The sequence below is a fragment of the Lissotriton vulgaris genome, chromosome 5 (assembly GCF_964263255.1).
Source record: "Lissotriton vulgaris chromosome 5, aLisVul1.2, whole genome shotgun sequence".
Taxonomy (NCBI): domain Eukaryota; kingdom Metazoa; phylum Chordata; class Amphibia; order Caudata; family Salamandridae; genus Lissotriton; species Lissotriton vulgaris.
Genome location: NC_141693.1, coordinates 764,963,642 through 764,980,047, shown reverse-complemented (window position 1 = coordinate 764,980,047; position 16,406 = coordinate 764,963,642). Strand labels below are relative to the sequence as shown.

The following is a 16,406-nucleotide window of genomic DNA, read 5'->3' as shown; positions in this document are numbered from 1 at the left end:
TGCAACATAAACTCCAGGACAGAGGATACCCAACACGGTTGTTGAAGAAATCGTTAAAACGAGCATTGAACAATAACAGAGATGCCCTTCTCGAGGTCCACCCAAAAGAACCAGATGACATCATCACCTGTGTCACTTCATACACCAGGCATTCTTCGTTCATTAAAAAAGCCGTGACCACACATTGGGGGATCCTGAACTCTGCAGGGATGGAACTGGCGCGACCACGGTTTGCTTTCAAGAGGACCGCGAACCTGAAGGACACACTGATCCACACCCGCCCAAAGAAATCGTGCACTCGACCAGTCAGAACTCTATGGGATCTACCCCCTGTCACTGGACACTACAGGTGTGGTTCCTGTGTAGTATGCCCCCAAACAATCCAAGGCAAAACTATCGAACTCCCAGGGGATTTCATCTGGACTATAAACAAACACACCAACTGTAACAGCTCGAGATGTATATACATCTTGGTGTGCCCCTGCAAGATGCTGTACATCGGGATGACGATGCGTCCTGTCAAACAACGCATAATGGAGCACAATAGCAATATCCGATGTACCAAAACACACACCAGGCTTTATGACCATTGTAAGGAACACAAACACACCACTGAAGATATACAGTGGACTGTCCTAGAATGCCAACCTGGAATGAACCAACAAGCCCTGTTCAGACTGGAGCAGAGATGGGTACACCGTCTACATACCGATGAAAATGGTCTAAACGATGCGGTGCCCTGGACAATGCTCACCAGATAGCTGAATGCTGGGACTACTTTGTCCTTATTATGCCAGAAACCTTTTGAACCAAGAAATAGAATTACCCCTGTCTCTGTTGTTAGCACAGAGGGATCTGTAGATGAACCTACGACTACCTCCCTAGCAATATCAACAGTACTACTTCCCCCTTCCAAGATGGCACCCAGCCTTTCGTCCCTCCTCGACATACAACGAGGGCATCTTCGCTGTCCATTCACGGCATTCCGTTGCCTGGCAACACGCCCTGAACACGCCCACCTAATTCCCGCACTTCCCGGTCTTAACCAGAGTCTCCGGGACGTTACAGCTCCACCGGCTGTCCTGCGGTATCATCCGAAGTGGGAGGGGTAGGTGCCTAGACGCCCTCTGCCAAGAACAATCAGGTAAGGCGCTCTGCTCCGTTCTACGACCTCCGCGAGCGTGTCCTTCTGATCGCCGTGGCAGGGTCCGAACTTGAAGCGGGTTAAACGGTAAGACGCGCTGTCCGACCAACCCCTAACCCGGCGGCAATACTTACTCCTTTCAGGTGTCTCACACCAAGTTCTGGCCCCACCAGGTCAGCGCGAGGGAGCTTCCCTAGTAAAGAATACGGGTAAGGTTCTAACTTAGCTCGTTTTCGCTACAATATCCCGGCATGTTTCTTGGTTCACAATAAGGTTTAGTCCCCCTTTCTAGCACACTGACGCCATCTAGTGCTCGTCTTTGAATTTTTCAAGGAAATGTCTAAATATGTTTTTCTCCGTAAATGTTGTCTTAAACATTGCTTGTAATCACGTATGCCAAAGGCTAATTCACAGCCGTCTAGATCACAAGATTTTTTAACGCATGACGTGTTTCAGCAAAATGAGTCTGATATATACTATTGTGCATGCCACATCCCAGGGCAGACCTAAGGCATGCCCAGTAAATGTATACTCCTGAAAGTCACAGGACGCGAGAATTCCACGTTCTTCATAATAGCCTTCTGCCTCTCTCTCACTCTTATATCTCTTCACGATGGGGCCTCTAGAGACCCATCTACACCTCGCTACACTATGCTAGCATGTCAAAAGTGCATGTAAGGTCTACCGAGGGACTTGGAGAGATATATAGAATCTTCTGATGACACCCTTCTTCTCCTCTCTCCGATTTCAGTTCTGGGAAGGGTCCTGACGAAGGATTACCATACGACACACACCAGGTCGTATACTGGATCCCTCTGATCACTGAGGGATCCCCTGCAATTATATGAGCACTGTTTATGTTTATATACTTTTTGGTCCTGACGAATTGCCTTCGTGGTGAGAAACATGTTGACCATTTGTTCACTAAGGGTTGAATGAGGCTCCACTACCTTGATTGTCCTGCCTCAATACCCCTTATTGTTTTAATAAAGCAGTGAGCCATGCCATTAAAAATCTATTTTTTAAACTCTACTGACTTTTTTTAATTTCACCCACGCTCACTTTTGCACAACCATAAACCCCTTCTCCTTTTTTTAGGCCCCTCACACCCACACACCCTTTGGCGAAGGAATAGAAGATCCCCGCCAAAGTGCGACATCTGTTGTCGCCCGACAGGCATTGCACCGCCAGTCTGTCGCAGGGGCAGGATACCGATGATGACGCTGGACGATCACCGGGTGGGATTACAAGTGTAGTCCAACCGGTGACCTGTGTGAGGTATCCCTAAAAATTCCGAAAAGGGTTCACAACACTCACCCTTTCTGCCTGACTCGATGAGAGAGAGGCTCATGCCAGTCATTTAGTTGACTTTGCCCGGGGAACTCTGTATTATTAGTTGTTGGTTAGTCTGTCTGGGACATATACATTGGACCCCGTTAACAATTGTCCTAACTCCGTGCTTCCCCTTTTTGATACAACTCTTTGCGTGCCTCGTGCACGGGAACTTCTTGTAAAGGTTACCACTCGGCGAATAAACTATCCGCCGCTTTGGACCACCTTAAGACAACATTTCCAGTGAGAGAATTACATTGATTTTGACTAAAACCTGACTCTGGTCAGCAGACATCCTTAGCACCGCATCTGGACCTCAACACGATCATGGAGGACGTCCCAGGGCTTAGCTTCAATGAGGACACTATAGCCGAGGCATTAAGAACGACGCCATCAATCCTTACCAATCCGCCAATCGCAACCTCTGGTGCTTCCTCCGATGAATGGACCACATTGACGGAGATGAAGAAGGAACTCATCAGGATTACCATTCATGGAATCATGATGACAGAATATTTGAGGAGCAATATAGCACCGCAAGGTCTAATTGTGAACATAATTCCAAGACTTTTCCTGGACGACAAACGGTTCAAAGTGGATTGGTGTCAAGTATCGTGGAAGTGCACCAAGGACCTTCTCTTTCTGATCAGCCAAACAGCGAAACGCCTATCGGATGCACTACAAGAGAAAATCTCTGCCATGGAAGCCACCATGAAAAATGCAATATCCAAGAATAATAAGACAGCATTCACGACCAAACTCTTGGAAATAAACCAAGAAATGGCAGATCACCACGAGTTTTTACTGAAACAAAAAACAACTAAACTCGAGAAAGATATTGCAAAATTTGCGAAAGAGAAAGTATACCCCTACCTGAAGGATGATTTCAAAGGAAAGAAGAAAACCTATTCTTCTGATGATAACTCAGGGAGTGATACCAGACGCGGATCGACGAGCAGTGACTCCAGTGGCGGGTACCCACCCAAGAATCCTCGTCCACCCCGTGCATGGCAACAAGGCTATCATCAAGGCCCAGTCTTCCACGGACCACCACATATGGCACCCCCATGGCAGTACCCCTTTTACCCACAAGGCCCCCCACAATTCTACCCCCTTAATCCGCCACCTTTTCAAGGCAGAGGTTGGGGCAGAGGAAGAGGGCGAAAGCGAGGCGGGCAAAAGGGAGTACAGTGGCAGGACCAAACACCAGCACCAACGGCAATGGAGACCAGGAGCACGTCATCCAGGGGGAGACGAGCCTAATTGTCAATTTATCAAACAGAACCCTGACACCAACCGAGACGCAAGTCTTAGAGAAAGGTCTAGGATTTGTCCCTACACCAACCCCTGATACATTCCAAGAGATGATCGAGCTTAAACAATTTTTCAGGAAGATTCGCCTTCGGGCTTTCTTCGAAAACCAACCTGAACTTCCGGATCTCGACACGGGCCTGAGAAAACCTTCCACCTTTACCCCCACTGACGGGATGGTACCACCCGAAGTTCTAACTTTCGAACGGGCGGTCCTGAGGAACATGCGGAACATACCCCCGACCAAAACTTTTCATAATCTGTCCACTGCAGAACGACTAGCATCTAATGATCTAGGCCGAGACGAATCAATCGTCATTAAGCAGGCAGACAAGGGGGGCGCCACGGTCATACAGAATTACGAGGATTATGATCGTGAATGCAGGAGACAACTGGCAAACACTACCCATTACAGACCACTCCAGGAGGACCCAACCAAACGACTTTCCACTACCATCATGGGCCTTGTCATTGAGGGGGAGACTAATGAGTGGATTAGTAAGAAGGAGGCAGACTTCTTGGTGACACTAGATCCTGTCACCCCTTACTTCTATACTCTCCCCAAAATACACAAGGGCACCTCTCCGGTCCCGGGGAGACCGATTGTTTCAGGTATTGGGTCACTGTTAGAACCGCTTTCGCAATTCTGCGATGCTTTTTTTCAACCTTTTGTCAAACAGATACCATCTTACCTGCAAGATACCAGGGACGTCCTTCGTCTGATCGCAGATATCGATGGCAGAGAAGACACTGACCTGCTGCTCACCCTCGACGTGGAGGCACTATATACGAATATTCCGCAACAAGCGACCCTGGAAGCAGTCGATTCATTGATGCGAGAAGAAGAATGGCTGTCCCCAACACCGATAGCCTTCATCATGGAACTTGCCCATATTGCCCTGACCGAAAATTTCTTCAGGTACGAGTCCCAATTATACCATCAGGTCCGGGGGACCTCTATGGGTTCTACCTTCGCGCCGAGCCTGGCGTGCATCTACATGGCCTCGTTCGAAAAGAAGTACATCTACCCCCCAGAGCATAACCCATACCGAGAGAACCTGACTCTCTGGCGTCGCTATATTGACGACATCTTGATTTTCTGGAAAGGGGACCGCTCAAGCTGTGCAGCCTTCTGCGAATGGATCAATCTACAAGACCCCTTCCTGAAATTTACTGGCACCATCTCAGAAACATCAATACCTTTTCTCGATCTAACCATCAGGCTAGAATCGGAAGCTATCACTACCTCGTTATACAAGAAAGACACTGACAGAAACAGTTTACTCCTCTACCAAAGCCACCATACAAAAGCTCTGCGAGACAATTTGCCTTTTGGGCAATTCCTTCGAATACGGAGAAACTGTAGCTCTGTCCAAAACTTCAAACAAGAGGCCCAGACCCTGCAACATAAACTCCAGGACAGAGGATACCCAACACGGTTGTTGAAGAAATCGTTAAAACGAGCATTGAACAATAACAGAGATGCCCTTCTCGAGGTCCACCCAAAAGAACCAGATGACATCATCACCTGTGTCACTTCATACACCAGGCATTCTTCGTTCATTAAAAAAGCCGTGACCACACATTGGGGGATCCTGAACTCTGCAGGGATGGAGCTGGCGCGACCACGGTTTGCTTTCAAGAGGACCGCGAACCTGAAGGACACACTGATCCACACCCGCCCAAAGAAATCGTGCACTCGACCAGTCAGAACTCTATGGGATCTACCCCCTGTCACTGGACACTACAGGTGTGGTTCCTGTGTAGTATGCCCCCAAACAATCCAAGGCAAAACTATCGAACTCCCAGGGGATTTCATCTGGACTATAAACAAACACACCAACTGTAACAGCTCGAGATGTATATACATCTTGGTGTGCCCCTGCAAGATGCTGTACATCGGGATGACGATGCGTCCTGTCAAACAACGCATAATGGAGCACAATAGCAATATCCGATGTACCAAAACACACACCAGGCTTTATGACCATTGTAAGGAACACAAACACACCACTGAAGATATACAGTGGACTGTCCTAGAATGCCAACCTGGAATGAACCAACAAGCCCTGTTCAGACTGGAGCAGAGATGGGTACACCGTCTACATACCGATGAAAATGGTCTAAACGATGCGGTGCCCTGGACAATGCTCACCAGATAGCTGAATGCTGGGACTACTTTGTCCTTATTATGCCAGAAACCTTTTGAACCAAGAAATAGAATTACCCCTGTCTCTGTTGTTAGCACAGAGGGATCTGTAGATGAACCTACGACTACCTCCCTAGCAATATCAACAGTACTACTTCCCCCTTCCAAGATGGCACCCAGCCTTTCGCCCCTCCTCGACATACAACGAGGGCATCTTCGCTGTCCATTCACGGCATTCCGTTGCCTGGCAACACGCCCTGAACACGCCCACCTAATTCCCGCACTTCCCGGTCTTAACCAGAGTCTCCGGGACGTTACAGCTCCACCGGCTGTCCTGCGGTATCATCCGAAGTGGGAGGGGTAGGTGCCTAGACGCCCTCTGCCAAGAACAATCAGGTAAGGCGCTCTGCTCCGTTCTACGACCTCCGCGAGCGTGTCCTTCTGATCACCGTGGCAGGGTCCGAACTTGAAGCGGGTTAAACGGTAAGACGCGCTGTCCGACCAACCCCTAACCCGGCGGCAATACTTACTCCTTTCAGGTGTCTCACACCAAGTTCTGGCCCCACCAGGTCAGCGCGAGGGAGCTTCCCTAGTAAAGAATACGGGTAAGGTTCTAACTTAGCTCGTTTTCGCTACAATATCCCGGAATGTTTCTTGGTTCACAATAAGGTTTAGTCCCCCTTTCTAGCACACTGACGCCATCTAGTGCTCGTCTTTGAATTTTTCAAGGAAATGTCTAAATATGTTTTTCTCCGTAAATGTTGTCTTAAACATTGCTTGTAATCACGTATGCCAAAGGCTAATTCACAGCCGTCTAGATCACAAGATTTTTTAACGCATGACGTGTTTCAGCAAAATGAGTCTGATATATACTATTGTGCATGCCACATCCCAGGGCAGACCTAAGGCATGCCCAGTAAATGTATACTCCTGAAAGTCACAGGACGCGAGAATTCCACGTTCTTCATAATAGCCTTCTGTCTCTCTCTCACTCTTATATCTCTTCACGATGGGGCCTCTAGAGACCCATCTACACCTCGCTACACTATGCTAGCATGTCAAAAGTGCATGTAAGGTCTACCGAGGGACTTGGAGAGATATATAGAATCTTCTGATGACACCCTTCTTCTCCTCTCTCCGATTTCAGTTCTGGGAAGGGTCCTGACGAAGGATTACCATACGACACACACCAGGTCGTATACTGGATCCCTCTGATCACTGAGGGATCCCCTGCAATTATATGAGCACTGTTTATGTTTATATACTTTTTGGTCCTGACGAATTGCCTTCGTGGCGAGAAACATGTTGACCATTTGTTCACTAAGGGTTGAATGAGGCTCCACTACCTTGATTGTCCTGCCTCAATACCCCTTATTGTTTTAATAAAGCAGTGAGCCATGCCATTAAAAATCTATTTTTTGGACTCTACTGACTTTTTTTAATTTCACCCACGCTCACTTTTGCACAACCATAAACCCCTTCTCCTTTTTTTAGGCCCCTCACACCCACACACCCTTTGGCGAAGGAATAGAAGATCCCCGCCAAAGTGCGACATCTGTTGTCGCCCGACAGGCATTGCACCGCCAGTCTGTCGCAGGGGCAGGATACCGATGATGACGCTGGACGATCACCGGGTGGGATTACAAGTGTAGTCCAACCGGTGACCTGTGTGAGGTATCCCTAAAAATTCCGAAAAGGGTTCACAACACTCACCCTTTCTGCCTGACTCGATGAGAGAGAGGCTCATGCCAGTCATTTAGTTGACTTTGCCCGGGGAACTCTGTATTATTAGTTGTTGGTTAGTCTGTCTGGGACATATACATTGGACCCCGTTAACAATTGTCCTAACTCCGTGCTTCCCCTTTTTGATACAAATCCCAGAAACGATGACACATTTTCCAAAGAAATAGGATTTTCAATATAATCTTGAGATTTCCTGGCTGTCCAATCACACCAAAGCAAGTAATTGTGCATATTTTGGGCCTAACCACACATTGTCTAGGAGAAGGCTGCCTTGAGTTGTGTTTTCGGAAGCAACGAAATGTAAAAACAAGAAAGACGGTTGCCCATTGGACAACGCCTAGTGACCTCCACTAAATTTGAATTAAGAGAGAGGATTTTGTAGACATACATAAGTGCCCCCAGAGTTTTAGGAAGGAAACAATGTTCTTCCACCATCTCACACTTTCTGCCACTCATAGACAATCTCAAGGAAATTGCACCACAACAAAGCAGATGTAGACAATGTTGACTACATCCCCAGGCGACACAGACAGAATATAATACAATAAATATTTCAATGGCACTGACGGGGCATTATTATTCATCAATAGAACAACAAGTCGTGCTGTCAGTAGATCTAGGTTAGTTATGCATATTTTACCCAAGCTTGGCAAACAAGGTCAACTAACCGAATGAAGCTCACAGTGGCATTGCATCCTCAAAATATTAAAACAACAACGCCGAAAAAACAAAAAACTGAATCTTAGAAGTTCAGAGTACAATGGATTTCCATTATGATGGGTAAATATCTAGGCATTTTTGAAGGCCACAGACAATGAGCACCGAAGCAAATCCCATGCAAAACATCTTCAACTGCTTAGGTATTAAAGGAACTTGTCAACAAACAACATGATTAGGGCAATTAACCTATGATTCAAAAAAAATGTTACCAATGCATTGATGCACCACACATGTAATGAGAAGTGAACTAAGCATAAACCCAATTATACTCGTCTTTTGCAAATGCCCTCATGCGAAATAATACAAAAAGCCCCCGGTCTCAAATGATGCTCATCCACTGATGACATATAGGGCCTGACTGCGAGTTTGGCGCTGCGGGAAAAGACAGCTACGCCGGAGGCCCGCTCGCGCATCGCCAAACTCGTGTTTGCACTGCCTGCTTTTTTTGCCAGTCCCACAGTGTTGCCTCTGAAAATGGGCACTGCAGTGAGAATGCCAAAACCAGTTCCGGCAACACTGGACTTTAAGCCCTTCAGTGCTCATGACGAGCCCAGGCTCATCATGCAGCACGGTGCTCGTGTGCTGAACGCTCACACGCGGGGCTAATTTCCCCGCTGTGCTGAGCGTTCCATTGCGCGGGCGGGTTCATGACGAGCCCAGGCTCGTCATGAGCACACGAGCACCGTGCTGCATGACGAGCCTGGGCTCGTCATGAGCACAGCGGCGCCGTGCGCGGCCCCCCTCCCCCCGCACCGCGGGGAAATTAGCCCCGCAGTGAAGGGGTTAAAGTCCATGCCTTGAAGAAACTGGGGTGCATGCACACCTTGCACATGGTCAACAGTGGGGCCTGTAGGACTCCCTTTGTTTCAGGACTGCCAGCCTTATCATGGAGTAAAGACATCCATGACACTGCTGCCGCTTGCGGTACTGAAACTCATAATAATAATATTATGCATGGTGGTGCCACCAGCATATTACTGATTCCCTGACAGCCGCGCCACTTCCAGGGAACTGCGTTTGCAGTGGTGCAATGGCAGTCCGACCACCTAAGTTGTAATTGGGCACTCGGACCTCTGGTGCAGTGGTGGCTAGACTGCCACGCCCGCTAGTCTGCCAGACCTTGGACTGCCAGACTCATAATTCGGTCCATATAGTCGAAGAACACAGTGTGGTAATTAGGTATAGAGGAACAGCCACATTTAAAAAGGTTTCGTGGTCAACTTCGATAATTGTTGGGATGGCCTTGGAGATGGACTGCTGACCATTGTTTCTTATGTTTGATCCATGCAAACCTGAAAGGCAGCAGCCAAGCAGGTGGTATTTCTTGATAAGATCATGAAGTTGAAACACATTTTTCGAACTTTTTGCCAGTCAGGTAGAGTTTAAAAAAAACATCTTCCACTGGTGATGTCTGAGTTGGGGTGATGTAACAAAAGTAAGAATGGCACTGCCACTCAAATTCCTCAAAATGTTTTTACATATGTTGCGTGAGGGACGGATTTAAAGTTCTCCCCCTGAAGTCAATTGACATTGGGAATCTAGGCATTTCGTTATGGACACATTTTTCTGATTTTGTAGTGACGATTTCCTCAAGTGCCATAATATTTTCAAGCAAGTGTTGCACCAGTGACGGATTTGCTCCCCATGTGTCAGTGAGCTCTAGCCCTCACCCTGAAGGAAAAAAAATGGTTGTCACTCGGTACATTTTACTTTCCACTGCCTCCCGCCAGAAGTACTTTCCTGAGACTTCCATCAGTATGGATTGAGAAATATGTGCACTGGAATCAGGATCTCAGAGAAATAGTATGTCATGAGGGTCCACCTTTTGCCCTGTTTTTTAGCTTCTTCTGCTTTGCACTCTGCATAGATGGAGAAATGACTGCTACATGCAACACATGTAGTTACTGTATAGGCAAGAGGCTGCGTACAGTTCCATGACACAAGTCAGCAAAATGAGAACAAGGTCCATTTAAATTCTTAAGAAAGAATTAGTTGATAAGTCTATTAGATCTGGCAATTGTGAGAGATAGACCTCTATTATTACAAATAATGTTACATCCTCTCCTGGTGTAAAATGCAGCATGCAATGTAAGTATTATTAAGCAGCAAGACTTCTAATCCTTTTTTCTTGTCTCTGTCAATGTAGCGAAAGACCATGAACATGCCATTCCGTCTGATGCTAGCACTTTTGACTGTGGTACCAATGGTCAGTCCTGAAAGCTGCAGAGGTCGTTCCGCTATCCCTGGAACTCCTGGTGTACCCGGCACCCATGGATCCAATGGCATTGATGGTACTGATGGAGTTAAAGGCGATGTGGGTAAGAAAGATACTGAGTTCTTATATTGATAATATTCAATGTCAACAAACTAGAGATGATCATGTTGAGACACAACAGGTAATTTCCTGTCAGGTTTTCACAGTGACCAACACATATGCAAATAATCGCCAATTACATTCATTGCATCTAAATCTGATTTTATTGGAAAGAGCAGCATAAACATTTAGTGAATACAGTTATTAACATGTCAATCCATACAAACAGATACCATCATATACAGTAAAGTACAAACATTTTAAAAATGTACAGCAAGAAAATGGGCATTACAGTGACACAAGTTCAATTCTTATTCAGATCGCGTCATCCCACAGCCTAATCCACTCTAGGCAGAGTGAGCCCCATATTTTTCCCCATCCTACCTCTCTTATCCCCCTTTCTATCATGGTAACCTTCATGCCACAAGAGTCCAGAAGCCTGGTCTACCAGTGACAAAACTGGGATGGATCTTTTTGACCCATTGTTTGGAAATAGATAAACAGCCTTTAAAAATTGCCAAATGATATCCTTTGTACTTCAGCGGGCATACCTTCAATAGCCCGAACATAATAATTTTTGTTGCGTTTGTACATCAGCCCTACTAAACACCTGGGTAATACAGGTATGTGTAGTTAATCTAAATTGAAGTGCGTGACAGCTACATGGCATTGTCAAATTAGCCATTCAAGACACACCGCGTAGACACGTGCTGGTTGATATCCATCAGTGAAGTAGTGTGGCTCACTGGTTAGAGGCGGCAGACCCGAGAGCAGAGGACGGCCCGGGACCAGGGTTCGATACCCGGCGCGGCAGGTTTCTGGACCAGGGTCAGCGGACTCGATAATTCTCTCGCCTCGGTGCCCACTCTGATCAGCGATCACACTCGGCAACTCTGGGCATTAGCTTGCCTCATCTTCACTAACGGCCCCACCAGACCGCCGGGGATGCCTGGTCTCACCCTGGAGATACCCATTAAGGGACCATCTCTCAGGGAAGCCAGGAAGGGTTTCGCAGCGGTCGAAGCGCCTTGGGACCCTACGGGTAAGTAGTGCGCTATATAAATGCCTATACATTTACATTTACATCATGGGCTTTAGGCACAACTTACAGAGACACCAACACGGACAAGCGCCTGTGCGCCTACATACAAAGAGCAGCTAATTCGAATGCACTGTTTAGTGTAATGGGCAAATATGGGGGCTGAAGACTACAGAAATGAAATGGCTGGACCGTGGCATGCTGGGTGCTTGACAGAGTGAGGACAATATACAGAATTTCAATAGGATCACACACAGAGCTAATAAAGCAGATTTTTGTTTTTCGTTTATCTATCATACATCTTTTAAGTAGCACATGCTCAGCAGCAGGATCTAGGTAAGGCAAAGGGTTATTTGAATATAAAAAAAACTCGAGCAGCGTCCATGGCCTGCAAATGCACCTGAACCCTTATGGACACATTGTATGCACAGAAACATGGCGACACAGAGTCATGAAGGTTTCAGACTTAGACCTGTCAAGTTTTTGACTTGTGGCCGTGCGGCCTGAATACTAACTCTTGTAGTCCACTCTCATGCAATTTTAATTTGCGCCGCTGGTGACCAATGGGATTTAGGAATAATTAGAGCTGCTATCATACCTGGAAGGGAGATTCCCTATAGGCATCAGTGGTGGGAGGAGGGGATGGGGCTGTTCTATTTAAAGGGGTTTATGAGAGACAAATGATTTTTTTTGTTTTACTGCAATAATCGCACTCAGTGTTCTTTTACTGAATGTCTGCACATTGTCCTCGCTTTTGGGTCAATTGTCAGGCTTACTATAACACACCTGTCAACTAACCCACATTCGCAGGTGTCATTCATCATCCATTAAACTTGATAAACAACTTTGTATAGAAATCCACTTGAGTTCCAGATGGGACCAACCCAATATTGAAGAAGGCTACACTTTGTGGTTTGGTGATCAAAAATGCATTTTCCCCATTAAAAGAATAACCTGACCTCCTTTTTCTGCCAAAATAAACAGTAGATATTCGGACACTATATCACTCAATATGCATGCCAGACTTTAGTTCAAACATAAATATATTGAGTGTAGGTACCGCCAGTATTTTTTGTACTTTTCTTTGGATAAACTGCTTGATAATTGTATGAAATTCTACGATATTCAAAGATGCATTATCCACTATAACTAATTTTTGATTTTTATTTAACAAGGTCCTCCCGGACAACCTGATGATCTGACTGAGCAAGGTGAGAAAGGGGAGCCAGGACTTCCTGGGAATCCTGGAAAAGTTGGTCCCAAGGGTCCTGGGGGTCCACCGGGGCCTCCTGGTCCGTTTGGTCCCAAGGGAACAAAAGGCGAATCCGGTGACTACAAGACTGCCTTGAAATCAGCCTTTTCAGCAGCCAGGACGTCCCTCGTTCTTCCAAGAAAGGAGCAGCCCATTCGCTTTGAAAACGTGATCACCAACAAAAATAACCATTATGATCCGAAGACAGGAAAGTTCACTTGCAAGATAGCTGGACTCTATTACTTCACCTACCATGCCACACAAAGATACAACTTGTGTGTGAACATTATGAAGGGCGTTGGGAAAGGAGAGAAAGTCCTTACTTTCTGTGATTACGTGTACAATATGTTCCAGGTTACCACAGGCGGGGTGGTACTTCAGTTGAAAAAAGATGAGTCGGTATGGCTTGAAACAACTGAAAAGAATTCTTTAATGGTGACTGAAGGTGCCGACAGCATTTTCTCTGGGTTCCTGCTCTTCCCAGATCCTTCATAATTCATCAAGCTATACATTCTGTTTTTATCTTTGCAGAAGATGCTTATCATGCATAGTAGCATTGTATTTTTTGCTTAGAAATGAGGTTGCAGATTTACCTTACTCCCCACCCCTTCCTCCTCTTTCCCCATGTGTTTCAATTGAAGCACCTGGACTCTAGGGGACAGATTTACAAGTCCCTTGTGCCACTTTTGTGTCGCTTTTAACATGGGAAAAGTGACGCAACAGTGGCGCAAGGGACTTGTAAATCTGCCCCTAGATATTTTTTTTCAATGCATTGCAAAGGAGCTTTCATTATGGCCCTGCACTTCTTTCTGCGTCATAGAAAGATCACGCGAATGTAATTGCCTTGCCTTGCCTTCATTGTGTCCTTTTTCTGTTTCTATGTGAAATGGAAATCGGGAGGCAAGGAACCCTTTATTTTTTCTTTCTATATCATAGAAATGACCCGTTCGTTTTTTCTTTCTATATCATGGAAATTAAAGAAGGAATATAATAAAGGCTCCCCTAGCTACAACCTTCATTTTACATGGAATTAAAAACAGGAGTGCGATTAAGGAAAGTGAGCCTCCAATATAGTCCAATCTTCAGTTTTTATATTTATCTGGCCTTAATGCGGTAACAGTGTTTGCATGTATTGACATATTAGAACATGCCTATTCGCTTTGCACATTCTTGTTATCCGTACGCAGTGTAGCTGCACTGGGCCTATGTATGTGGGAAACTAGGCGGAGCACAAATAACGAGAAGTCCGGGTTGCTGGTACTGAGTAAGAGGTTGGTAACTTGGGCTCTTATATCTCCAGTCACATAGCGGGTTTGTCTTATGTTTTCATTCTTTTAGTGCTGTGTTGTCTCTAGGCGTAAGAGGGTATCACGCTGCCACACATAATTGACATTTTCTGAAACAAATGGAGAGTGCAAGATTTTTTCCAGATCAGCGTTGGGCTCTCTTGGTGTGGAAGTGAGGTTGGCAAACCCCTATGTGCAGTTCAGGAAATTGCTAAAGACTTTCTTATTTTATCAGTCATTTCAGTAAAGTCAACTGTGTTGTTAATGCCGCTTCCTCTCTTGGTCTCAGCGCCATGAAACCGCTTGGTGTACGTGCGCTTTATAAGCATTTTTAACATAACATAACATAACAAAATACATCTTATTCTGTAGCTACTTGGTTCGAGCTTTCTCCAGTAGCCCAGTCAATGCTCCAGTTGGTCCAATAAATCCAGGAGCCACACAGGAACCTCCTCCCTGTTCCCTGGGTTCAGCTGCGCCGTGGATATGCTGTGCAAATGGCCCCTGGAAAAGTGCAAATCCCTGTAGTTTATACAGGCTGGAACATGCCGTCTAACACTCACACAAACATGAGGAGGGTACGAGCGAGCATACACCTAGCTATCACATGGTGAGTGGACATTTTACTGACTTTACAGATTACATTGCAATGCACAACAGCCCTGGATGCACATTCATTATACTACCACCAGAGCACATGGACAATATGAAAGTAAACACAGCGTTACCAGCTCTACAATACAGCATCTGCTAGGCGTACTACACTGTAGTCTCTCTTCCTTTTAGAATGCATGGAATGAGCTTTCTTATACTCCTCTTGTGTATATTGCAAGTCACAAGCATGCAACAGGGTATTCACACCCCTGTTAAAAAGGGTCTCCAAGACTAAAATTCGTTTTCAAATAACGGAGATATCAAAATTAATTTCACCATACTATTGCAATGTTAGCAGCATAAAATATAGATGCTACCACATTTGGGAAGTATTACCTTTCCTGCATGCCACCCAAAATGAACACATTCCAATTGCTGCCGTTGCAGAGCTCTGGTCATTTTAGATGTGGGCAACTGATAACATTTTGCACTGCATATATTTCTTATGATTTCAATCAACGATTCCTTGCTTTTTTCAAAGGTTAAGCATTTACAAAATTGACTATTTCTCAATTAGGAGCATTTTTAAATTATACACATTTATAAGAGGCTCACACTTACTAATGTTTGTACTTCCGGAGTGCAAAGCAATTCATTACTGTGCAATTTGGGCCTTTGCATTGATGAGAGAATAGACACAATCCCTTCAGCCTCTTGTGTCACGGAAGTGCCAGTACAACACTGTGGGGGATTTGGGCCTCGTATTCATGCAAGTATTGTCATACACATTGGCATCGTTGTGAGAGGAGTGGTTTCCATGGTCGACCAATGACTGATAATGTGTCTGTTCATAAAAGCTTTGTCCTGCTCTTCCAGGAGAGATGATCCAGCCACTTTGTTGAAACTGTATTTTCTTTAAATTATTCAAGCGTTCTTTGCACTTTTTATAATGTAAGAATGATCAATTAATGCATTCCAATCATAATTAACGATGCAAAAACGATAAACAGATCAAAACAATGTGTCTCTGTTGTTTTCCAGCTAGGTGGCACATAGATTCGATTTTCTAATCAACTCCAATATCATGATCTCATGTGATATGTGTCATATTACTATCTCTATTATACTGTGCATTAAACTTTCCACTGTGTTGCTTGCAAACACCTTTGGCATTTTATGTATAGAAATAATAGGGCATATTTAATTCAAAACAGATTTAAGTTCAACATATTGATTTCTAGTATTGGGCATATTTTCACTGGGCTGAACTGCAAACCAAAAGCAGCACCGGCAAAAATAGTTGAACCAATCCTTCTCCCTTCTTCATCTTTCATCTCTCTTTCTCCCTCTCTCATCCCTGAAGCCCCCCCCCCCATAACTGCTGTATTTATCTGGAGAAGCTGGAGAAATGACAGAGGTACCAGCAGCGCCTCCCGCCTTAACAAACATTTTAAAAGCTGATAGATCTGGCCTATGACAGAGCTATTGCTGAAAAAAGCACTGTGATGCAGTCAGCGCTGAC

The 16,406-nt window shown here is 45.5% G+C and overlaps 1 protein-coding gene across 1 annotated transcript in view; it reads left to right on the top strand.

The window, feature by feature from the left end:
- LOC147711524 (complement C1q subcomponent subunit B-like) overlaps window positions 1-16,047 on the top strand; it is a 65,563-nt gene extending 49,516 nt beyond the window's left edge. The window contains exons 2-3 of the mRNA XM_086922223.1: window positions 10,546-10,717; window positions 12,928-16,047. Coding sequence (XP_086778349.1) covers window positions 10,555-10,717; window positions 12,928-13,499 — 735 coding nt within the window. The 5' untranslated portion in view covers window positions 10,546-10,554 and the 3' untranslated portion in view covers window positions 13,500-16,047. The remainder of the gene's footprint in view (window positions 1-10,545; window positions 10,718-12,927) is intronic.
- The last annotated feature ends 359 nt before the right edge of the window (window positions 16,048-16,406 follow it).